This window comes from Hyperolius riggenbachi, chromosome 6, assembly GCF_040937935.1.
Source record: "Hyperolius riggenbachi isolate aHypRig1 chromosome 6, aHypRig1.pri, whole genome shotgun sequence".
Classification (NCBI taxonomy): Eukaryota; Metazoa; Chordata; class Amphibia; order Anura; family Hyperoliidae; genus Hyperolius; species Hyperolius riggenbachi.
Window position 1 is genome coordinate 22,058,434 of NC_090651.1, and position 26,271 is coordinate 22,084,704.

At 45.5% G+C, this 26,271-nt stretch overlaps 1 protein-coding gene across 2 annotated transcripts in view; it reads right to left on the reverse strand.

The window, feature by feature from the left end:
- LRP8 (LDL receptor related protein 8) overlaps positions 1 to 26,271 on the reverse strand; it is a 308,337-nt gene that overhangs the window by 21,037 nt on the left and 261,029 nt on the right. For both annotated transcript variants that reach the window (XM_068238989.1, XM_068238988.1), the window contains 4 exons: positions 24,905 to 25,076; positions 22,745 to 22,972; positions 13,709 to 13,827; positions 1,663 to 1,802 (listed from right to left, as the gene is read on the reverse strand). In XM_068238989.1, the coding sequence (XP_068095090.1) occupies positions 1,663 to 1,802; positions 13,709 to 13,827; positions 22,745 to 22,972; positions 24,905 to 25,076 (659 nt within the window). The remainder of the gene's footprint in view (positions 1 to 1,662; positions 1,803 to 13,708; positions 13,828 to 22,744; positions 22,973 to 24,904; positions 25,077 to 26,271) is intronic.

The following is a 26,271-nucleotide window of genomic DNA, read 5'->3' on the forward strand; positions in this document are numbered from 1 at the left end:
TAAATAATTCATGCATTATGACTAAAAAGTCTCCCAATGTCCCCTATCTTCATACTAAAAGGAGATTATTGTTTTTTAGTACATTAATAAGAGATCCTAAATCATGGGTCAGATCAGTGCTACATTCCTTATATAAAAGCACTTTTTACTAATTGTACTAATTGTACATAAGTAACATATGACTCATACACCCATCTGGTTAGCTTCTGATAAACAAGTGTTAAGCCTCATCTACACGTGTAGATGAGGCGGCGATCCCGCGGCTCGATTAGCCGCCGGATCGCCTCTTCCGTGTCCCCGCTCGCCCGCCGGATTCGATACCCGCTCGTCCCCGCTGGCGCCGCTTATCTTCTGCTCGATTCCCTGCCATTGACCCCTCGCGGAGAACGAGCAGGGAATCGGCGGTGGGGAGATCCGTCCTGTCTGATCTTATCAATCGAGCCGCATCAGCGGCTCGATTGATAAGCCACATCGCCGCCTCATCTACCCGTGTAGATGAGGCTTAAAGGAGGTCTTCCAGACCTAAATGATCAGATACAGACCCAAATGAAAATATTCATATAGTATAATGCTAGGTACACACCATACAATTTTCTGTTATGCTGGGAATACACCTATCCAATTATGCGCCGGATCGAGCCGCTGGCTCGATGCCGGCGCATACCTGCTCGTCCGCACGTGGATCGATCCCTGCTTGTCCCTCATCGGACCTGTCGGATATTATCAATCGAGCCATCAGCAGCTCGATTGATAAGGATTAGAAATGCTGTGTATGCCTAGCTTTAGATTTACCTGACAGATAGATAATTTCTAACATCTTACCATCTATCTGCTGAGCAATTAGGCATTGTTCTACTCAGCAGGAGATAAACAGAAGACAATGCACCAGAGAGAATGACCAGGCTCTACTGAAAATAATCTAACAGAAAATTGTATGGTGTGTACTAGGCATAAAGCCCCATCTACACGATATGATTCTTTGTGCGATTCGATTACGATTCTATTTACGATCCGATTAAATCTGACATGTCCGCTCGGGATTCGATTCAACTCGATTTGCCATTATTGTGCAATGGCACATGATATAATGATTTGTGTGTGTAAGTACAGCTAACAAATAAAGCATTAGGAGAGGAGACAGAATTCTAATATTGTTTCCAGTACAGGAAGAGCTAAGAAACTCCAGTTATCTATGCAAAAGAGCCATTGAGCTCCACGACTTTCAAATTTGCAGAGAGCTCTGTCTTCTGAAGCTTGTTATCTCAAGTGTCTGGCACTGTATTTTTTTTTTCTTACAGAGAACTGTTCAAAAGTTCACTGGGCTGCTCGGTAAAATCATTTAAAATGCTGAGTAGTGTGTAAACTGCAAATATTAGAGAATGATGCAATGTCATAAACCCCCCCCCCCCCCCCCCGATATAACTGAAAATAAAAATATGAGAATATTTTCTTTACTACTAATGTTCTAGTAATTATCCGTACTACACAACCAATTCATTATATCATATTTTTTTATGTTGCAGTGTCTCTTTAAAAGAGGGAAACATGAATGTCAATAGGAAATGGTGAAGAAGGCGAATAAGAATGAGTATTGTGACAAGCTGACAATGCTCTGAATATTAACGTTTCATGATAAGCTCACGGTCATTCTTCTGGTCTCACCTCAAACACGGCCAGACCAAACGGGTGGCTCAGCTTGTCCTCCGAGAAGATCAGCAGCTTCCTGTTGGCCCCGTTGAAGTCGACGCTGGACAGAGTATGAAGCTTGGAGTCCACCCAGTACAAGCGCTGGGTCAGCACATCTGGGGAGGAAGAACAGGGCACAGGTTACAGGGTGGTGAGTTTGCTTAATAAAGTGTAGGAATGTGAGAAGTAGGCGTGACCCTTGTATAATCAGATGGATAGTCCCGCCTTTCCTTGGCACTGCCCATTCCTGAAATAACAGAGCGGGAGACAGGAAGTGATAATGCGGTGCCAACAATATAGGCCCCTCCCATTAAAGGAATAGACTGGTACTTTTACTGCAAAACAGATAAGTCATATACTGTAAATAGTGTCAAGACTTACAGTCATAGAAGGGCTGTACAGTGATGTAGTGCAGGACTGTCCAAATGGCGGTCAGTGGGCCACATCCAGCCCACAAAAGCTCTAATTGTGGCCAGTCTGTTCATTTGCTATGTCACTTCCTCTCCTCCCACTACTTCTGCAATGTCTTCCTCTCTCTCCACCCCCAAAGCCAGGATATTGCTGCTCTGTCCCCTCCAGACCGATACTCCAGGGAGCTTGGCCATTACACAGACTATGATAGGATTAGATTGTGATCTCCTCTGAGGACAGTCAGTGACATGGCTATGTACTCTGTAAAGTGCTGCAGATGTCCGTGCTATATAAATACATAATAATATGGTAGGACATTAGACTATGACTATGGTAGGATTAGATTGTGAGCTCCTCTAAGGACAGTCAGTGACATGACTATGTACTCTGTAATGTGCTGCAGAAGAGGTCAGTGCTATATAAATACATAATAATAATAATAATAATAATAATATGGTAGGACATTAGACTATGACTATGGCAAGATAAGACTGTGAGCTCCTCTGAGGACAGTCAGTGACATGACTATGTACTCTGTAAAGTGCTGCAGAAGATGCCAGTACTGTATAAATACATAATAATATGGTAGGACACTATACCATGACTATGGTAGGATTAGACTGTGAGCTCCTCTAAGGACAGTCAGGGACATGACTGTGTACTCTGTAAAGTGCTGCAGAAGATGCCAGTACTATATGAATACATAATAATATGGTAGGCCTTTAGACTATGACTACGGTAGGATTAGGTTGTGAACGGATGCAGGAGTGCAGTCTGCACCTGCGCAGTAGCACAAACCTGCTCGCGCACAGCTTTCCCTCAGTGCACAAGTGGCTACTGTGCAGACCATATTAGTGTCTGTGTGAATGCGCTCGTGCAAGGACAGGCGGGTCCTGCGCCACAGGGGTGGCTCAAGAACACCCTGGAAAGCCTCAGCACCATTAAGAAGCTTCCCACTATTTTTTTTTCTTTACAGGCTTGCTTTAATCTTACAAACGAGAAATTTGTCTTCAAGCTTTACATTTATCCCAGCAAGCTTTTTCCAGCTGTACTCTGCCATTGGCTAAAGCTGTGAGCAGAGACAGGCTTTGATACATGGTTTGCTTTAAAGAGAACCTGAAGTGAAAGTTATATGGAGGCTGCCATATTTATATCCTTTTAAATAATACCAGTTGCCTGGCAGCCCCTCTGATCAATTTGGCTGCAGCAGAGTCTGAATTACACCAGAAACAAGCATGCAGCTAATCTTGTCAGATCTGACAATGTCAGAAACACCTGATCTGCTGCATGCTTGTTCAGGGGCTATGGCTAAAAGTATTAAGAGGCAGAGAATCAGCAGGGCAGCCAGGCAACTGGTATTGCCTATAAGGAAATAAATATGGCAGCCTCCATATCCCTCTAACTTCAGGTTCCCTTTAAGGTCCCGCAATTGTTTGAAGTCCATCATGTGCCTTCGCACATTCGGGGATCACTCGTTCGTCGGGTCGCGTCACTGTAGGTTCCTCAATCCATCTTCTGATGAGTATGTAGCTTTTATGACTATGAGATCTCTATAAACCTTTGGAAAAACATTGCAGCTTCTCTCTGCAGCATTTGCCCTTCGCGCTTCAGTGAGAGGATGATGTAAAGATAGCAGGAATCCGCGGCTGAGCGCTTGTACAGCGGTCGTGTTTTGTTTGGCGCGGCCACCTTCATGACTTGGAACGGAGGACAGAACAGAATGCAGTAGTGCAATATAACATCTCCCTGCAGCCCAATACTGGATCTCTGCTGATGTCTGCTCTAATATCGTGCAAGCAATGTGATAAATGATCAATGGATCAATCAGTGGCCATTAATGATGTAATTCTCTGGATGATTGATCTTCCTCTTCAAATGTAATATCGATTGAAAATGATTGTTCAGGTCCACTAGCAAAAAGGAAAGAGGCTTTCCAATTCAATCAGATTAATGCAGGGCTGTGGAGTCGGGGCAATTTTGGGCACCCGGAGTTGGAGTCGGAGTCGTGGTTTCATAAACTGAGGAGTCGGAGTCGGGTGATTTTTGTACAAAATCCACAGCCCTGTTAAATATTAGACTAAGGAGTCAGAGTCAGGGCCATTTTGGTTACCCGGAGTTGGAGTCGTGATTTCATAAACTGAGGAATCTGAAGATTTTTGTACCGACTCCACAGCCCTGGATTAATAGAATCGATCTGGTTTTTGGATCAATTCCATCAATTTGAAAAATCGATATTACAATCGCCTCAGACGATCAATTGTCTGGAGAACAGAATTTATAATGGCTATCCTGCGCAGGAAGCTCTTAACGATGTGAGAGGGAGCGAGGACGCGTACGGCAAGGCCGGCGCAGGCTTACTGGCCCGCGATATTAAAGTCACAGAAAACAGTAGTAAGTAGTCGGGACAAAACGATTCCCCGCCGCAGGCACAGGACGTCTGCAGGGGGCTGGTAGAAGCCCAAGGTAAGTTTATTTATTTATTTATTTTTAATAGCCTACAATTATCCTTTAAAGAGAACCTAAACTGAAAATAAAAAGTCAAAATAAACATACACAGGTCATACTTACCTACCGTGTAGTCTACTACTCAATCTCTTTCTCCTCTCCCGTGTCCTGTTTGTCCACTGTGATCAATGGTATTCTCTTTCCTTCATTTTGTAAATGGCCATTACCCCATAACAGCTTCCTCCTGGTCAGCACACTGTTAGGGCCAGTGCACACCCAAAACCTCTAGCAGATCTGCAAAACGCTAGAGGTTTTTGAAGCAGATTTCCGAGGTATTCCAGGCATGTTTAGAGAGGTTTTCTAAACATGCCTAGCGTTTTTTGGAGCGTTTTTGTGTAGCAGATTTCATATATTGTTACAGTAAAGCTGTTACTGAACCGCTTCTGTAACAAAAACGCCTGGAAACCGCTCTGATCTAGCGTTTTTCAGAGCGGCTTCCACTTTCCTAAACTTTAACATTGAGGCAGAAACGCCTCAGAAATCTAAAAAATGCTGTAGGATAGGAGTTTGCGTTTTGGGGAAAAACGAACCGCTCTGGTGTGCACCATACCATTCACTTTCATTAGCCAAGCGGTTTTCCCCCTGCAAGCATTTTAAAAAATGCTTCAGAACCGCTCTGGTGTGCGCCAGCCCTTAAACTGTTATATTACCCACTTGAGCCATAGGGAAACATGGACATTACCTTGCACATTCAGTTGTAACTGACAGCAGCTGATATATAACTGACAGCAACTGGTATATTTCAGTTCCGACAAAATCTTGTCAGAACTGGAAGGGATCACTGTAAAGCCCCATCTACACGATACGATTCTTTGTGCGATTCGATTACGATTCTATTTACGATCTTATTAAATCTGACATGTTCGATCGGGATTTGATTCGATTCAGTTCCATTTGCCATTGTTTTGGAATGGCAAATCAAATTAAATCGAATCCTAATCGGACATGTCGGATTTAATCGGAACGTAAATAGAATCGTAATTGAATCGCACAAAGAATTGTATCGTGTAGATGGGGCTTAAAGGAGAACTGTACAGAGAGGTGTATGGAGGCTGCCATATTTATTTCCATTTAAGCAATACCAGTTACCTGGCTATCCTGCTGATCCTCTGCCTCTAATACTTTCAGCCATAGACCCTGAACAAGCCTGCAGCAGATCAGGTTTTTCTGACAATTTTGACAGATCTGACAAGATTAGCTGCATGCTTGTTTCTGGTGTGATTCAGACACTACTTCAGCCAAATAGACCAGCAGGGCTGCCAGGCAACTGGTATTACTTAAAAGGAAATAAATATGGCAGCCTTCATATACCTCTCACTACAGTTCTCCTTTAAGAAGAAAATGGTGAGCTTCTGAGAGGAACTGACTGTGAGGCAAGTATATAATATTCATTTGCAGCTACATCATGTATTTCAAATCATTTTACTGAGTTCAGGTTCCCTTTAACCACTTCCCGACCGCCGTATTGACAATTGGCGGCCGGGAAGTGGACCCCGCAAGGACCGCCGTATTGACAAATGGCGGCGGTCCTTGTAGGGGCATGGGCGGAGTGATCGCATCATCCGTGACGCGATCCTCCGCCGCCGCCTGGCTCCGCTCACCCGCCGCAACATCCCGCCGGCCATACGGAAGCGCCGGCGGGATGTTAACCCCACGATCGCCGCATACAAAGTGTATAATACACTTTGTAATGTTTACAAAGTGTAATTATACAGGCTGCCTTCTGCCCTGGTGGTCCCAGTGTCCGAGGGACCACCAGGGCAGGCTGCAGCCACCCTAGTCTGCACCAAGCACACTGATTCCCCCCCCCCCCCCCCTGCCCCAGATCGCCCACAGCACCCATCAGACCCCCCCCTGCCCACTCCCCAGACCCCTGTTTACACCCAATCACCCCCCCTAATCACCCATCAATCACTCCCTGTCACTATCTGTCAACGCTATTTTTTTTTATCCCGTCCCCCCCCCGCCCCCTGCTCCCTCCTGATCACCCCCCCCCCCACCCCTCAGATTCTCCCCAGACCCCCCCCCCCCCCCCTGTGTACTGTATGCAACTATCCCCCCTGATCACCTGTCAATCACCTGTCAATCACCCCCTGTCACTGCCACCCATCAATCAGCCCCTAACCTGCCCCTTGCGGGCAATCTGATCACCCACCCACACCAATAGATCGCCCGCAGATCCGACATCAGATCACCACCCAAGTGTTTACATCTATTCTCTCCTCTAAACACCCACTAATTACCCATAAATCACCCCCTATCACCACCTGTCACTGTTACCTATCAGATCAGACCCTAATCTGCCCCTTGCGGGCACCCAATCACCCGCCTACACGCTCAGATTGCCCTCAGACCCCCCGTTATCAATTCGCCAGTGCATTATTTACATATGTCCTTCCCTGTAATAACCCACTGATCACCCGTCAATCACCCCCTGTCATTGCCACCCATCAATCAACCCCTGTCACTGCCACCCATGAATCAGCCTCTAACCTGCCCCTTGCGGGCAATCTGATCACCCACCCACACCAATAGATCGCCCGCAGATCCGACATCAGATCACCTCCCAAGTGCAGTGTTTACATCTGTTCTCTCCTCCAAACACCCACTAATTACCCATCAATCACCCCCTGTCACTGCTACCCATCAGATTAGACCCCTATCTGCCCCTAGGGCACTCAATCACCCGCCCATACCCTCAGAACGCCCTCAGACCCCAGCCCTGATCACCTCGCCAGTGCATTGCTTGCATCTATTCCCCCCTCTAATCACACCTTGAGACACCCATCAATCACCTCCTGTCACCCCCTAGCACACCTACCCATCAGATCAGGCCCTAATTTGCCCCATGTGGGCTCCTGATCACTCGGCCAAACCCTCAGACCCCCTTCCGATCACCTCCCCAGTGCATTGATTGCATCTATTTTCCCCTCTAACCACCCCCTGAGACACCCATCATTCACCTCCTGTCACCCCCTAGCACTCCTATCCATCAGATCAGGCCCAATACAACCTGTCATCTAAAAGGCCACCCTGCTTATGACCGGTTCCACAAAATTCGCCCCCTCATAGACCACCTGTCATCAAAATTTTCAGATGCTTATACCCCCGAACAGTCATTTTGAGACATTTGGTTTCCAGACTACTCACGGTTTTGGGCCCGTAAAATGCCAGGGCGGTATAGGAACCCCACAAGTGTCCCCATTTTAGAAAAAAAGACACCCCAAGGTATTCTGTTAGGTGTATGACAAGTTCATAGAAGATTTTATTTTTTGTCAAAAGTTGGTGGAAATTGATTTTTATGTTTTTTTTTCACAAAGTGTCATTTTTCACTAACTTGTGACAAAAAATAAAATCTTCTATGAACTCACCATACTCCTAACGGAATACCTTGGGGTGTCTTCTTTCTAAAATGGGGTCACTTGTGGGGTTCCTATACTGCCCTGGCATTTTAGGGGCCCTAAACCGTGAGGAGTAGTCTACAAAACAAATGCCTCAAAATGACCTGTGAATAGGACGTTGGGCCCCTTAGCGCACCTAGGCTGCAAAAAAGTGTCACACATGTGGTATCGCCGTACTCAGGAGAAGTAGTATAATGTGTTTTGGGGTGTATTTTTACACATACCCATGCTGGGTGGGAGAAATATCTCTGTAAATGGACAATTGTGTGTAAAAAAAAATCAAAAGATTGTCATTTACAGAGATATTTTTCCCACCCAGCATGGGTATGTGTAAAAATACACCACAAAACACATTATACTACTTCTCCTAAGTACGGCGGTACCACATGTGTGGCACTTTTTTACACCCTAAGTGCGCAAAGGGGCCCAAAGTCCAATGAGTACCTTTAGGATTTCACAGGTCATTTTGCGACATTGTTGGTTTCAAGACTACTCCTCACGGTTTAGGGCCCCTAAAATGCCAGGGCAGTATAGGAACCCCACAAATGAGCCCATTCTAGAAGGAAGACACCCAAAGGTATTCCGTTAGGAGTATGGTGAGTTCATAGAAGATTTTATTTTTTGTCACAAGTTAGCGGAAAATGACACTTTGTGAAAAAAAAAAAACCCAATTAAAATCAATTTCCGCTAACTTGTGACAAAAATAAAATCTTCTATGAACTCACCATACTCCTAACGGAATACCTTGGGGTGTCTTCTTTCTAAAATGGGGTCATTAGTGGGGTTCTTATACTGCCCTGGCATTTTAGGGGCCCTAAACCCTGAGGAGTAGTCTTGAAACAAAAATGACCTGTGAAATCCTAAAGGTACTCATTGGACTTTGGGCCCCTTAGCGCAGTTAGGGTGCAAAAAAGTGCCACACATGTGGTATCGCCGTACTCAGGAGAAGTAGTACAATGTGTTTTGGGGTGTATTTTTACACATACCCATGCTGGGTGGGAGAAATATCTCTGTAAATGGACAATTGCGTGTAAAAAAAATCAAAAGATTGTCATTTACAGAGATATTTCTCCCACCCAGCATGGGTATGTGTAAAAATACACCCCAAAACACATTATACTACTTCTCCCGAGTACGGCGATACCACATGTGTGGCACTTTTTTGCACCCTAACTGTGCTAAGGGGCCCAAAGTCCAATGAGTACCTTTAGGATTTCACAGGTCATTTTGCGGCATTTGATTTCCAGACTACTCCTCATGGTTTAGGGCCCCTAAAGTGCCAGGGCAGTATAGGAACCCCACAAATGACCCCATTTTAGAAAGAAGACACCCCAAGGTATTCTGTTAGGACTATGGTGAGTTCATAGAAGATTTGATTTTTTGTCACAAGTTAGCGGAAAGTGACACTTTGTGAAAAAAAAACAATACAAATCAATTTCCGCTAACTTGTGACAAAAAATAAAATCTTCTATGAACTCACCATACTCCTAACGGAATACCTTGGGGTGTCTTCTTTCTAAAATTGGGTCATTTGCAGGGTTCCTATACTGCACTGGCATTTTAGGGGCCCTAAACCGTGAGGAGTAGTCTGGAAATCAAATTCCGCAAAATGACCTGTGAAATCCTAAAGGTACTCATTGGACTTTGGGCCCCTTAGCACAGTTAGGGTGCAAAAAAGTGCCACACGTGGTATCGCCGTAGTCGGGAGAAGTAGTACAATGTGTTTTGGAGTGTATTTTTACACATACCCATGCTGGGTGGGAGAAATCTCTCTGTAAATGGACAATTGTGTGTAAAAAAAAATAAAAAAAAATTGTTATTTACAGAGATATTTCTCCCACCCAGCATGGGTATGTGTAAAAATACACCTCAAAACACATTATACTACTTCTCCTGAGTACGGCAATACCACATGTGTGGCACTTTTTTGCAGCCTAACTGCGCTAAGGGGTCCAAAGTCCAATGAGCACCTTTAGGCTTTACAGGGGTGCTTACAATTAGGCACCCCCCAAAATGCCAGGACAGTAAACACACCCCACAAATGACCCCATTTTGGAAAGTAGACACTTCAAGGTATTCAGAGAGGGGCATGGTGAGTCCGTGGCAGATTTCATTTTTTTTGTCGCAAGTTAGAAGAAATGGAAACTTTTTTTTTTGTCACAAAGTGTCATTTTCCGCGTACTTGTGACAAAAAATAATATCTTCTATGAACTCACCATGCCTCTTAGTGAATACTTTGGGATGTCTTCTTTCCAAAATGGGGTCATTTGGGGGGTATTTATACTATCCTGGAATTCTAGCCCCTCATGAAACATGGCAGGGGGTCAGAAAAGTCATAGATGCTTGAAAATGGGAAAATTCACTTTTTGCACCATAGTTTGTAAATGCTATAACTTTTACCCAAACCAATAAATATAGGCTGAATGGGTTTTTTTTTCATCAAAAACATGTTTGTCCACATTTTTCGCGCTGCATGTATACAGAAATTTTACTTTATTTGAAAAATGTCAGCACAGAAAGTTAAAAAAATCATTTTTTTTTGCCAAAATTCATGTCTTTTTTGATGAATATAATAAAAAGTAAAAATCACAGCAGCAATCAAATAGCACCAAAAGAAAGCTTTATTAGTGACAAGAAAAGGAGCCAAAATTAATTTGGGTGGTAGGTTGTATGAGCGAGCAATAAACCGTGAAAGCTGCAGTGGTCTGAATGGAAAAAAAGTGCCTGGTCCTTAAGGGGGTTAAAGCCCACGGTCCTCAAGTGGTTAAGGTAGATATCTATCATTTACATCTACAAATATCTTCAGCTTCAAGAAAATCACTAGATTTTGCAAAGCTATTTTCCAGCCATTTTTCATTGTATAGGAAAGCGATGTTAGTAAACATTCACGCTTTGCTGATCATCAGCGATCATAAAAGCGCTGCTGCACAAGCAATCCTATGGAATTACTCTCACTGGAGCGATTTTGGCGTGTTTGTGATTATCACCAATCGCAAACATGCTACATGCAGCATTTTCCCTGCGATTAACTGCAATGAGAATTGCTAAACGTAAACGCTGAAAAATTGTGGATAAGTGCAACACAAAATCGCAATCACTAGCAGATTGTGATTTTTTTTGTGCTCCTGAGCATGAACAGGGCCTTAGAGCGACTTTTATGATTTCAGCGATCGGCAGCTATTGAAAAAGCTGCTGAAATCGCTAGTAAAACGTCCAGTGTGAGGCCTTCAAATGTATAATGTACTCTGTAAAGTGCTGTCACCGCTACACTTACGTATAGTACAGTAGTAATCATAATGTCTTATTCACAAGTTTTCTCCCAGGTGACATTTTCACACCATTTAAAGAGACACTGAAGCGAAAAAAAAAAAAGATGATATTATGATTTGTATGTGTAGCACAGCTAAGAAATAAAACATTAAGATCAGATACATCAGTGTAATTGTTTCCAGTACAGGAAGAGTTAAGAAACTCCAGTTGTTATCTCTATGCAAAAAAGCCATTAAGCTCTACGACTTTCAAAGTCGTGGAGAGGGCTGTCTTCTGACTTTTATTATCTCAACTGTTCCTGAACTATTTACTTCTTCTCTGCCAGAGGAGAGGTCATTAGTTCACAGAATGCTCTGAAAGAACCATTTTGAATGCTGAGTGTTGTGTAATCTGCACATATTATAAAATGATGCAATGTTGGAAAAAACACTATATACCTGAAAATAAAAATATGAGAATATTTTCTTTGCTGCTAATCTTCTAGTAATTATCCGTACTACACAACCAATTCGTTATATCAGATTTTTTTTGCTTCAGTGTCTCTTTAAGACCGACTTTTGGATACATTTTTCAATTGCAAAATGCGGAAGATTTACTTTAAAAAGAAGATAAATTACCTCCTAGGAGAAAAAGTGAATTGAAGAAGGCCACAGCCTGCACACCATTGTATAGAGAGTAAATGAGCCCTAATGAGCTTATATTATTCTTATTTAGTATTATAGAGCCGACATCTTCCGCAGTGCTGTACAGAGTATAGGCTTGTCATTTAAAGGGGTTCTCTTGGGGGGGGGGGGGTGTTAAAATAAAAACGGCCTCTACCAGCCCCCTGAAGCTGTAATGTCCCGCGCCGTCCTCCTACGATCCTCAGTTCCCCGCCGCCGGTCCCGGTATAATGCTCGCTCCCGCGCAGCATCAGGAGCTTACTGCGCATGTGCAGTACGAAGTTTTCTTGTACTGCATCTGCACAGTAAGCTCCCGATGACACGCGGCCGCTGTGGGACACAGATGCCTATCAGACCGGGACCGGCGGTGGAGAACGGTGATCGTTGGAGGACGGCGCGGGACATTACAGCTTTAGAGGGCCGGTAGAAGCCCCAGGTAAGTGTCCGTTTTTATTTTAACCCCCCCTCCCTTCCCGAAGAACTCCTTTAACTGTCCCTCAAAGGGGCTCAGAGTCTAATCCCTGCCATAGTCGTATGTCTATGTATACCGTGTAGTGTATGTATCGTGTTTCCCCGAAAATGAGACAGTGTCTATATCAATTTTTGCACCAAAAGATGTGCTAGGGCTTATATTCAGGGGAGTCTTATATTTCTCTGAACACACAAGTTCCTGTGCTGTGTGTCCTCCTGCCTTCCCCAGCTTTTCCTCTGCTGGATCCACCTCTTGTGTGCCTGTGTCCCCCTTGTACCTTTAGTGTCCTCCTGGTGTGTCCTCCTCTGTACCTGTGTCCTTATCTATCCCGTCCTCCTGTGTCTCCCTATATCCTCCTGGTGTCCTCTATGCCCTCCGACGTCCCCCTGCATCACCATCTTACCCCCAGCTCCATGTCACACTGTCCCCTGCATCCTCTTCTTTCCCCCAGCTCCATGCCCTCGATCTTCAGCCTACGAGGAAGAAGTACAGCAACTTGTTTTTCTACTGGAGCCGATAGTCTTGCAGGCGGGACCATGGATCCATTATTGTGCCAATCACCACACTCGCTGAGTAGCAAATAGTGCAGTGATTGGCCCAATAGTGGAGCCTTGGTCCCACCTGCGAGACCATTGACTCCAGCAGAAACACAAATTGCCATACTGTTTCCCCTTACGGCCGCTAGGGCTTACTTTCAGGGGAGGGCTTATATTTGGAGCATGCTCAAAATTCCTGCAAATGCTTACTTTTAGGGGATGTATTAATTTCAGGGAGAGAGGGTATCGTAGTCTATACATATAGTGTGTACCTAAGGCCAATTTAGGGGGAAGTCAATTAACTTATCTGCATTTTTTTGGATGTGGGAGGAAACCGGAGCACCTGGAGGAAACCCACACAGACACGGGGAGAACATACAAACTCCTTGCAGGCAGTGCCCTGGGCAGGATTCAAACCGGGAATCCAGCGCTGCAAGACGAGAGTGCTAACCATGACACCACCGTGCTGCCCACTATGCCACCGTAGAAATAAGATCATACATGATTTACTAGTGCAGCCCAGTGCTAATATCTGCTGTTCTGAAACAGTTTAGATCTGTTAATGAGATGCAAATAATTTTCAACTTGCATGCAAATGTCTTGCAAATTATATGCAACTCAGAATAGAGCCAATCCAATGCGCTTCCTGAGCATTCTGAGTTGGCGAGTTCTAGGCTGCATATATTTGCATACATTTGCATACAAGTCTGAATCATTTGCATCTCATTGACCATCTCCATCTGGTGCACACAAGCCTCTACTCACCTAACGTGATCCCATTGGGCCATTCAATGTCATCGGACACCAGCACCTGCCGGTCCCCTCCGTTCAGTCCGGCCTTCTCGATTTTAGATGGTTCTCCCCAGTCTGACCAGAACATAAAACTGAAGAAGAGAAACATCAATATGAGTAAGAAACGTTTAAAAGCGGAATTGTCAACCACAAAATCAAATCCCATCTACCCACTGCGCTGTGTTTATTATGCAGTCTACAACCTGTCCCTGCATTGCAAGCATTCCTATATAATCATAAATGGGTCTGCTGTAATAGATCTCATTTCACTCAGCCTGGTTCTATTTGGTACATTGTTGGGGAGAAGGAAGCTTGTTATCTCCCCTCCCATATTCCTCACTGATTGGCTGAGGGCAGTTCAGTGTGACAGGAGGCTGAGAAAGGAAAATACACCCCACCCCTCTGCAGAAGCGGCCGAAATACTGCCTATGCTGTACTCGCATGTGTTCACAAAGCAACCTAAATATGACATGAGCAATTTCTAAAAGAAAAAAAAAAGTAAAGGTGGCCACACACCATACAATTAAAACATCCAATTTTTCACCAATTCGATAATTACAATCAGTTGTCTTGAAAAATGCAGAGCTTTTCTTCTTTGTTTGCGATCAATAAATCCTATCGATTCATCCTGCTTGCTATTCTAATAGTACCTATGTTTTATATAATTTGCTACTGTATTTGTCTTTTCTTATTTCAATAAAAAAATTGATTGATAAAAAAAAAAATAAAAAAAAATAAAAAAAAAAATAAATAAATCCTATCGGATTTCCCATTTTTTTTCCCGATTTTTGGAGATTGGACATGTTGGAAGTTTCAGACCAACTTTATGAAGAATTGTATGGTGTGTGATGGATTCTCAATTACTTGACGTACAGTCCCAATCAATTTTTTCTGAGCTTTCAATTATTTCATTCATGATTTGGGAAAAATTGTACATAGGTGTGTGGTACATTGGTCAGATTTTTTAATTGTTACAATCAGTCAGAAAAATTGATTGCTATTCTTGTATTGAACAGAAAAAAAAAAATTGTATGATGTGTGGCCACCTTTAAAGAGGAACTCCAGTGACAATAATGTAATAAAAAAAAGTGCTTCATTTTTACAATAAGATTTAGTCAGTGTTTGCCCAGTGTAAAATCTTTCCTCTCCCTCATATACATTCTGACATTTATTACATGGTGACATTTTTACTGCTGGCAGGTGATGTAGCTGCTGCTTGCTTTTTTGGCAGTTGTAAACAGCTGTAAACAGCTATTTCCCACAATGCAACGAAGTTCACAGACAGGAAACAGCCAGGACCATGGTCCTTAGAGATTCTTGTGGGAGGGGTTTCTCCACAATATCAGCCATACAGCGCCCCCTGATGATATGTTTGTGAAAAGGAAAAGATTTCCCATGGGAAAGGGGGTATCAGCTACTGATTGGGGTGAAGTTCAATTCTTGGTCACAGTTTCTCTTCAAGGGAGGACATAACATCAGGATTGGCTTCAGGCTGTAAAGATGGAAAATGTCTGGAACGAGTATTTATCTAATTAGGTATGTGGTTTTGTTTTTCTGGGATAGTATGGCTGCTTTAAAGGAATACCAAGGTGACGTGAAATTAGGACATGGACATGTGTATGAACAGTACTAAGCATATAAATAACTAGCCTGTCTTTCTTTTTTTTGCCTGAAAAACGTAACATTTAGGTATGTGAGTGACTGAGTGACAGTTTCTCTCCAGTTGGGACTAGTCTGACTATAGTGTAACCCTCACTGATAAGGAATCACAGCCATATAACTCTTTCCTGGAAGAGAACAGCTTCAGAGTGAAGGGCATAGATAAAAAAATGTGAGAGTGTGTCAATTGCACCCCCCCCCCCCCCCCCTCAGCCTTGGTTTTTGGTCCAGAAATGTTGTAATCACTTCCTGCACTGCCCGAGTTCCCCAGTGATCTCCCTGGGCAGCTATTAGGCCTCTTTTCCACGAACGGCTGTACTGTCTGTCGAGCTGCTTGGCTGCCGGCCACAATTGCTGTTAGTCTGCTATTACATGCAGCTGAAAGGCAGCGTTCCGTAACACAGCGAGTGTCATATGACACGCGGCACTGTTACTCAGTGGTGAAAAAAAGTCTCATATCGCGTCTGAGGACAAAACTACATGGAGGAGTCGTCGCCTGTCCACCACCTGAACTCACCCCATTAGCTGCTCGTCCTTACACTCTACACTCTGATTCCCCCTCTTATAAGTCTCTTCTAATACAGGTTCCATTTCTGCTCTTTAACAGTCGAAATGCCTGGTACACACCATGCAATTTCCATCAGATCGAATCAATCAACAGGTCTGATCTGATTGCCGATCGCTCAACCTCCTTGCCGGTTATCCCGAGCTCAGCTCAGGGTAACCTGCGCAGGAGGATTTCTCAGGCCCCGCTGGGACGATTTGCATATTTTTTTTTGTTACATGCAGCTAGCACTTTGCTAGCTGCTTGTAACATCCGATCGCCGCCGAACAGCCGCGCCGCCCCCCCCCCCCCCTCCAGACCCCTTGCGCAGCCTGGCCAATCAGTGCCAGGCAGCGCTGAGGGGTGGATCGGGATTCCCTCTGAAGTTCCGACGTCCATGATGTCATCCCGCCCCGTCGCCATGGTGACCGGGGAAGCCCAGCAGGAAATCCCGTTCTGAACTGCTTACTCTGATCGCAGAAGGAGATCGAAGTGGGTTGGGGGATGCTGCTGCTGAGCGGCTATCATGTAGCGAGCCCTGGGCTCGCTACATGATTAAAAAATAAATAAATTAAAGAAAAGCGCTGCGCTGCCCCCTTGCCGGCGGGAATTAGACCGGCAAGGGGGTTAAAAAGGACCCAAATTAAAAATACAAGATTTTACAAATAAAATCTATTTTCTAACTTACAATAATAAATAGCAGCCTTTTTTCAGCTGCATGATGACAAATATAAAATATTTTACATTTATTGGAGGAACTCCTCCCTTCCTTTCATATTGCCGGGACAGAATCCGGCAGACTGGTGGAGGAGATAAAAAACTAAAACAAAACACAGGGTGCTACTGATGGTGCCACAGGGGAGGTGATCTCAGCTTGTGTGAGATTTCACATAGACGACGCCCCTGTGAGGGAGGGTAGCTGATGACAAACACACCCATGATCTAAAACCTCCTACTAAGCTCAGAAGTAATGGCTGCCACCTGTATAACCCTAGTTATGAAAAGAGAAGGGTAAAAAGCATGCACTGAAATGCTCATAGGCTTGAAGGAGTGTTTATCTTTGTATGTGTCAGAAATGTCTCTAAATATTTTGAATTAAAAAAATGCTTGGTTTGGGTCCGCTTAACTGATCCATTTTGTATAGAAAAGATCAGAAAATAGATCAGAAGAATGATTGGGAATCAGATCGGACCCGACAGACATCGATTCAACCTGTCGATCTGACGGGAAATTGCATGGTGTGTACCAGGCATAAGGGCTGGGACCCAAAACTGTTATAAAAATTCTTTGGAATCGCTACCGATTCCAAAAGTGCAAGGCTAATGAAAGTCAATGGAGGCGATGGCGATTTCTCCAAGATACTATCTATTAATTTTACGGCCAGATCGACCATTGATTTGGATGACTGGTGACGCAAAGTACATGCCCGATCCACGATTTGACTTGGCATTGGGTGATTGTATCGAGAAAGCAAGTGGGGAAATCCCAGTAACGGCATCAGCGATCATGATGAGCAACAAACGCAACAGAACCCCCAGACGCTATCACCCAAAATGTTTATGTTCTCCCCCCCCCCCCCCCCCCCCCACTGTCCCAATGCCTGAGCATTAAAATCGCACCTGTCTGAACGTGGCTAGTGTCCAGTTGCTCCTTCTTCTGTATATTGAAGCACTGGTGCATGTGTGACGTCATACTGTGGGGGACATTAACATTTAGGGGGACAGTGGTGGAAGCAGCAAGGTGTCGGGACTTGGAAGTGTCGTCACTAGGATGATTCCTGTGAGATTTCAAGCTGAAATCGATTAGGAAATGATCTGTGGTGTACGGGCAGCCAACAGATCTTCAAAAAGATTCAACGTTACAGACTATCCGGTAAGCTCACGGTGAACCAGAACTCACTCCTAGGAGTGTGTAAGGGGCTACAAAGGACCAAAAAGCCTTCTTAGTGTTTGGTCCTTTGTAGCCTCTGAAGGCAGCCATACACTGGTCGATTGTCACCAGATCGACGAGCAGATGGATCCCTCTGTAATCGAATCTGATCAAAGAGGGATCTATTGGCTGCCTACACTGCAAACAGATTTTGCCGCACGGATATGAACCTTCTCATAAGACATTTATTGCACAAATGATCAGGGGGCGTTTTTAAAAAGCGCATGCAGTGATAAAATTGAGAAAACGCCTGCATTGTGAACAAGCCCTGACATGATATAAACACCAAATTTTTTCAAAAAGACCTTCTAGTTTTTGAGAAAATCGATTTTAAAGTTTCAAAGGAAAATAGTATACATTTAAATGCGGTAAATGACAGTTAATGTATTTACCACATTTGCATGTATACTTTTTTCCTTTCAAACTTTAAAATTGATTTTCTCAAAAACTAGAAGGTCTTTTTCAAAGAAAAAAAAAATTTTCCCCTTGTTCGGCGGGTTTTGGCGGTTTTCAATCACAAAAACTTTTTTCATTTAAAACTTTAAAATCGATTTTCTCAAAAACTATTAGTTCTTTTTGAAAAATGTAAGTTGTAGCCACTGATCACCTTTATAATCCGTGCAATTTTGGTGATTGTAGCATGTATAAGGGCTTTGCTGTTAGGGTTAAAGTCAAATCCGTGATCACGAATACTACATGTAATCACGGCTAAAATCCGAGTCGAATCCGGAGCTCCGATTCAAATCCGGATCTCGATCACGGCGTATCCAGATTTCGATTCTGCTGTGGCCGGATTTACTCAAATTCATGATTGAGGGGTATCCGAGCAACACTAGCTTCAAATCCTTCCCCATAGAGCCACTTAAATCCGTGCCATGCACTGATGAGGATCAGCCAATCAGAAACAGTCTGTATGCATGTTGGATTACCTACTGTCCTATGTTTAGACTGTGAGGCCTTTGGCCAGGGCTCTCTTCCCTTTCATCTCAAAATGCTGTGTAATGGGTGTACATACCTCCCGCCTCTGTGTAACAATATGTTGTTAATTTGTTCACTGTTTTAGCTGTTATAACTTCTTGTCTTGTATTAACTTTTTGTATTGTATGCTTTGTATTGTTATTATTATTATTTAGTATTTCTATAGTGCTGACATCTTCCGCAGCGCTGTACAGAGTATATTGTCTTGTCACTAACTGTGCCTCAGAGGGGCTCACAATCTAGTCCCTACCATAGTCATATGTCTAGTCCCTACCATAGTCATATGTCTATATCGTGTAGTGTATGTAGTCTAGAGCCAATTTCAGGTGGAAGCCAATTAACTTATCTGTATGTTTTTGGGATGTGGGAGGAAACCAGAGTGCCCTGAGGAAACCCACACAGACACGGGGAGAACATACAAACTCCTTGCAGATGTTGACCTGGATGGGATTTGAACCAGGGACCCAGCGCTGCAAGGCGAGAGCGCAAACCACTACGCCGCCGTGCTGGAATGGAATTATACCCTGTATGCTGTTGTACAGCGCTGCGGAAGATGCTGGCGCCATATAAATCAATAATAATAATTATTGTGGCTCTGTATAATGAACAAGCTGACACATCATTGCATTCCAGCGGATCTGGAGGCGTGGTTAGTTACAGGGACAACAAATAATGATTTGCATATTGGGCAGTGATGCATTGTGGGAGACATCATATGCTCGCTCCAACCTAAACTATCACACATACCTTCTGTTTTAAGAAAGCAAACTTTTGCTTTGCAAAAAGATTCAATTATACCTTATGTGTGGCCTGTGGTCATCCATATGTCCTACCTGTGTCCTGCCCTAAGCTGTGTATGCACTGCAGGAAACAGTGACCCCATGTGGCTCTTGGCCACCATCTGGGTATCCCCATGTAAATAAATCAGAGATTATAGAAAGGCTGTGTAGTGTGGAAGTTGTAAATCACACAGAAGATAAGAGGACAATTCATGGGACTGGGAATGTCTGGGAAAGTTTAGGGACAATGGATCATATTGTACTGTACAAGACACCATCTGTGCTTTCTGGCCATACACATATAGAGTTCCACCCAATGTTCCAAAATGATTGATACCTTTCTGAAAGAAACAAACAGATTCCTACCACACACAGCACATCAATGTTTAATAGTGTCCAGCACGGAATCTAGTTAGATAGTTAATTTGGTTGAATAAAGTAAAACAAAATGAAAAAAAAACCACCATCCTGAACTTGCACATATCCCAGTTGATCCAGGGGAAGGCAGAAAATCTTACAAGGTCTGGGCCAATAAGGTTTAACCTCCTTAGCGGTAACCCCGAGCTGAGCACTTTGCTAGCTGCGTGTTACCTCCGATCGCCGCCGCTCCGCGCCGATTCGCCGTGTTAGAGGGTGCCCCCACCCCCTGAGACCCATTGCGCTGCCTGGCCAATCAGTGCCAGGCAGCGCTGAGGGGTGGATCGGGACTCCCTCTGACGTCACGATGCCATGGCGACAGGGGAAGCCCTAAAGGAAATCCCGCTCAGAACGGGATTTCCTGATGCGGAGGGGGTGGGGGGATGCCGCTGCTCAGTGGCTATCATGTAGCTAGCGCTAGGCTAGCTACATGATTTAAAAAAAAAAAAAAAAATTAAAAATAGTGCTGCGCTGCCTCCCTGGTGGATTTAATTGACCGCCAGGGAGGTTAAAGAGACTCCGTAACAAAAATTGCATCCTGTTTTTTATCATCCTACAAGTTCCAAACGCTATTCTAATGTGTTCTGGCTTACTGCAACACTTTGTACAATCACAGTCTCTGTAATAAATCAATGTATCTTTCCCTTGTCAGACTTGTCAGCCTGTGTCTGGAAGGCTGCCAAGTTCTTCAGTGTTGTGGTTCTGCTATGCACTCCCCCCTCAGGGAGGAAAGAAACACACAAATGATCTCTTGAGATTCAAAAGGAAGGCTATATACAGCCTGCTTGTGTATGGATGTATTTTCTATGTGTGGACATACTGTACATCAACCTACTTCCTGTTTTTGTGGCCATTTTGTTTGTTTATAAACAAACTTTTTAAAGCTGTTTTTAACCACTTTTAATGCGGCGGGGAGCGGCGAAATTGTGACAGAGGGGAATAGGAGATGTCCCCTAACGCACTGGTATGTTTACTTTTGTGCGATTTTAACAATACAGATTCTCTTTAAGGCTCGGTCCACACTAGGTGCGGTTGCAGAACGCAATCCGTGGTCCGGGCTCCGGTTTTCAAACCTGGAACGTAAACGGATAAAAAAATGGATCTGTGCTGCCCTTTTGCAGCATGTTTTCCAGTCCATGTACGTTGTTAAAAATGTGTCCGGGTCCATAGCCGTGGGGTGGGCCATGCTGGAGGGGGTAGCAGCCAGGAAAGGGGGCAGTGGGCACAGCGGTGTGAAGGGGGGGGAGGTCCCCCCTTCTGTGCTCCCCCTCCAGCTAGTTTTGTTCAAATCAATCCAGCAGCGAGCGGGGAACTTACTCACTTCCTTGCGTTCCACCGCTCGCCGCGTCACTTCCTGTAATGCCGCCCTTTGTACTTCTGTGGGCGGCATTGCAGGAAGTGACGCGGAGAACGGTGGAACAAGGATGTGAGCGAGTTCCCCACTCGCCGCTGGCTTGATTTGAAGTCCCAACAAATCCAGAATCTCCGTTCAGTTTTTTCAAAACAGTTCCCCAGGATCCATTTTGAGAATTGTGTGAAGACGGCTGCTATTTTTAACATTTGTATCCGTGGCTCCAGTTTTGGTCTAGGCCCAAAAACAGAGCCACTGATGCGTTATTAAAACAAGTGTGAACCGGCCCTAAAGCAGAACTGAAGATTCAGTAAAATCAAAGTTTTTCAATCACCTGGGGCTTCCCCAGCCCCCTGCAGCCGTCCTGTCCCGCGCCGGTCCTCAATGATCATCCGTTCTCCCGTGGCGGGGCAGTTTCGTTACCACTAACTCGTAAGTCAACGGCAACTGTGCTTGTGCAGCCCTGGCCATGCGTAGCCTTCTTCACATTCCCATCCTGCAGGATGGTATTGCGGACGGGTACACAGGAAGGATCAAGGCCGGTCCGTCCATTAGGCGGGGTGAGACGGGTTCCTCAGGCGGAAAAATTCGGGGGCCACCAAGATGGAGGGGGTAGCGAGCAGGCAGAGAGTATTAGGCACAGTGGTGGGGAGGGGCCCCCATCTGAGCCCCCCGATCTGTGATCCCTCTCAGGCTATTAATGCGGCAGGTATACTGTCAGGCAGCGGACATGGAGGACTCACCTTTTCCACGTTCCAGCGTGCATTCCAGTCTCGTCACTTCCTGCAATGCCGCCCACTGTACTGTAAGTGGACGGCATTGCAGGAAGTGACAAAAGTGGAACCCACGCTGGAACGTGGAAGAGGGGAGTCCTCCCCGCCCACTGCCTGACAATATACCTGCCGCATTAATAGTCGGAGGGGGAGCGCAGATTGGAAGACTCCACTGTGCCTAATCCCCCCTTCCTGCTTGCCACCCCCTCCAGGCTACCCATTCGGGTGGGGGGGCTTTGGCGTTTTTTCACAAATTTGCCTCAGGCGGCTAAAAAGTCTAGAACCAGCCCTGGGAAGGATCCGCGTGGCCAGGGCTGCACAAGCACAGTTGCTGTCGACTTACAAGTAATGGAAATGCACCGCGACGGGAGAGCGGAGGATCATTGAGGACCGGCGCAGGACAGGACGGCTGCAGGGGGCTTGGGGAAGCCCCAGGTGAGTGAAACACTTTGATTTTACTGAATCTTAAGTTCTGCTTTAAAAGGGTAAAAATTCCTTCCTGCCTCCAGATGGCAGTCAGATAAATCCCTGGATCAACTCTACGAGTCTCATTGCATTCGCCCAGCATGCCGCACTCACCCGGATGTGGGGTCCACGGCAATAGCTCGGGGGTCCCGCAGGCTCTGGTTGAAAAGGGTCTTCCTCTTGCAGCCATCAGTGGTTGCCACAGAGATGGTCTTGTTGCCGGAATCGGTCCAGTAGATGTTCTTGTGGATCCAGTCCACAGCGAGCCCCTCGGGGGAGTGCAGGTGACTGTTAATCAGTACAATGTGCTCCGAGGGATCCGCAGCGCGCTCCAGGGGGGCACTGCAACAAACAAGAGTCCATCACTAGCAGCGTATGCTGTGATGAGGCTATAGAACTAAACCCCAGTCATGCGATATAGATTATTATTATTTACTTATTGTATTTATAAAGCGCCGACATATTTCACAGTGCTGGACAATAAATACATGCAATGATACAAAGGATGACAGATGTAACACGGTTATACAACATAAGACAAAGCTATACAAGGCAAACAGGGTACAAGATAGGAAATCAAGTGATTTGGGCTGGTTAGGTACGTCCAGTAATACAAGTACGAGGCTGGCATAGGAAAGGAGCACATAATCAGGTAGAAAACACTAGGAAATGGAGTACCCTGCCAAAGGCTTACATTCTAAAGAAGAAGGGGGGGGGGGGGAGAAGATGGTAACACTAGGTAGGGCTGTAGAATAAGAGCTAGTTCACACTTGGCGCTTTTTCTCACTGGAAAAAGCGCCATAAAAACTGCGTTTGCGATTTCTATTTTAGAAATCGCAAACGCAGTGCATGCAGCATTTTTGAAGCGATAGCGCTTCCATTATAAGTATATAATCGCTTCAAAAATTGCGTTTTGTTTTTTTAGTGCAGCAATTTTTGAGCGCTTTTCCCATTATTTTTCAAATAAAAACTACTACCCACCAATCACTGGCTGATCGCTACACTCTGAAATCGCTCAAAAAAAAGCTTTTTTACTGGACACAAAATCGCCCTGAAAGCGCTAGAAAAACACTAGAGAAAAATTAACAAAATCGCTAGGTGATTGTAAGGGCCCGTTTTCAATGGACGAATCCGCAGAGTTTCGCCGCAGGCAAATTGCACGGGGAAACTCTGCCATAGGGATGAATCCGAAGTTGTGCATGAGGCTGCGAATCCCATAGCCGTGCATGGCACGGCTGGTGGGATTCGTCTGCGTACCCGCAGACCCGGAAGTGCCGCCGTGCGTCTCGCTGACACGTGCAGCACAAGTGGAAACAGGCCCTAAGTATTCAGTAGAGAGTTACTGTGTGGCAGGGGGTGGGTAGGCCATCTTAAAGAGGTGAGTATTGATGGTTTTCTGTAATGTTGTAATGCTGGGCAGTGGAAGGGAAATCCAGAGGGTGGAAGAAGCTCTTGAGAAATCCTGTAGGCAAGCGTGGGAGTGGGAAATGCTCGGGCCAGTTAGGTGAAGGCCGCTGGATGACCGGAGGGAACAAACCTGGTGTATACCTGTGAACAAGCTCCGAGATGTAGGTAGGGCAGGTCAATGACATGCAAAGAATGCTGATCGCATGTAAATTCCATTCAAATTGTATGCAGCTTAGGACTAAGCCAATCAAACACAACAGGAAAAGCATTTCCTTGTCCCAACTCCGAGCTGCCTACAATTTGCATAAAAATTGCATGCAAGTCAGAAACAGAATCAGTTTTATTTGGCCAGTTTGCACTTACAAGGACTGACTTTGCAGTTGTTTAACAGACACAGACAAGAACAATACAAGGACACACAGTGCAGGTAATTGCAAGTCAAGGACAATATATAGGTTAAAGCCAATGGGAATTGTAAAAAAAAAATTAAAAATGAACCTGTTACTTACCTAAGGATTGGGAAGGCTCTGGGTTCTAACGAGCCTTCCCTCTCTTCTCCCGGGCCCCTCGTTACAGTCCTGGCTCCCCCGTTTGAATCACCCGCTGGAGGAGGCTTCGGAAGTTTTCGGGAGCCCGAGTGCTGCCGAAGACGGGGGGCTCCAAGGTGTGAGCGCGCGAGAGAGGGTGTGAGCGCAGGCTGCCTGTCTTCAGGAGCACTCGGGCTCACGAAGACTTCCGAAACCCCCATTCAGTGGCGAAAAGCTGTATTTGATCAATTTGGTCAATTACTGCTACCGGGGAACCTGCGGTGGAACCAGGGTACGAGGGCACGACGCAGCACACAGTAACCATCTTAGCAGGTCTCACCTGTAGATCTTGCGGTGGTAGAGGTCACACCAGTAAATCCTCTTGCTTATCACCTCCACGTCTAGCGACACCACATTCTTCAGCTGGGAGGCCAGGCGGGAGTAATCTCGCCGTATCAGGTCGATCTGGCGCAGTTCATGCCGGTTGGTGAAGATAAGGTACGGACTCTGCCCTGTGGGTTACACAAAGACACAGTCTCAGTGGCCTGGCACAGCACCGATAACATGGCAGACAGACAACAACAATAAAGGTAGCCATACAACAAGCGATTTTGGTGGCCGATCAACCAAGACCGATATCTCTCTGATCGAAAGGAAGATCATAAACCACAGGCCATTTCCTGACCGATTTCAGCATGAAATCTATTAGACATTTTCGAAGCCAGCCCCCCCCAATATGTAATGGCAGGGGCGTAACAATAGGGGCTGCAGCCCCTGCACCCACGTGGGGACCCGGGGATCCTCTAGGGCCCGCTCAGGGCCGTTTTGGGGGGCCGGAGGGGTTGCAGTATGAGGGAAGAGCTTGGCCACACATCATCGGGGAGAGGGTACAGTCCCCACCCCCCTCACCACAGGCTCTCCCCTCAGCATCTATCAGCAGCAGCAGAGCGGGCAGGAACACATACCTCCATCCACCGCCGAAGGTTCCTCTCTCCAAGTGTCTGACACTACTTCCCGTTTAAACAGGAAGTAGCATAAGGCACTTAGAGGTTGGACCTCCGCAGTGGATGGAGGTATGTGTTCCTGCCCGCTCTGCTGCTGCTGATAGATGCTGAGGGAAGCGCTTAGGGGAGAGCCCGAGGTGAGGGGGGGGGTGACTGTACCCCCTCCCCGCTGATGTGTGGCCAAGCTCTCCCCTCACGCTGAAACCCCTCCTGCCCCCCAAAACGGCCCTGAGCAGGGGGGGGAGGGGGTCATCCAAACTTTTGCATGGGGGTCCGGTGATTTCTAGTTAACCCCCTGATGTAATGTGTGTGGAAACAGATTACCTATCCACTGCGTGCCTTTGGTAGTTTCCTCTCTGCATCGCCAGTGTACCACCAGACATCAGTATATGAGACTGGGTCATGAGGTACAACCCCCCCCCCCAAAAAAAAAAATAGAGAGAAGAGGATAGACGAGATGCAGGGTGCATAGGTTAGCGGCTTACACAATCCCCAGTGGCTCGGGGGTGAGGGGCAGCATTACACGAGGGGGGGTGACCGGCAGAGGGGGCAGTCAGTCGTCACAAAATGGAGCACCATCACCATTGCACAACAGAAAGAGCCCTTCCAAGCAAAATCTTTCCAGCATGCTGGATTGATCGCATCAGATATCGATGCCACAAATCAAGTAATGTTATGGGCAGCTGTAGTTTAAACACAAAGA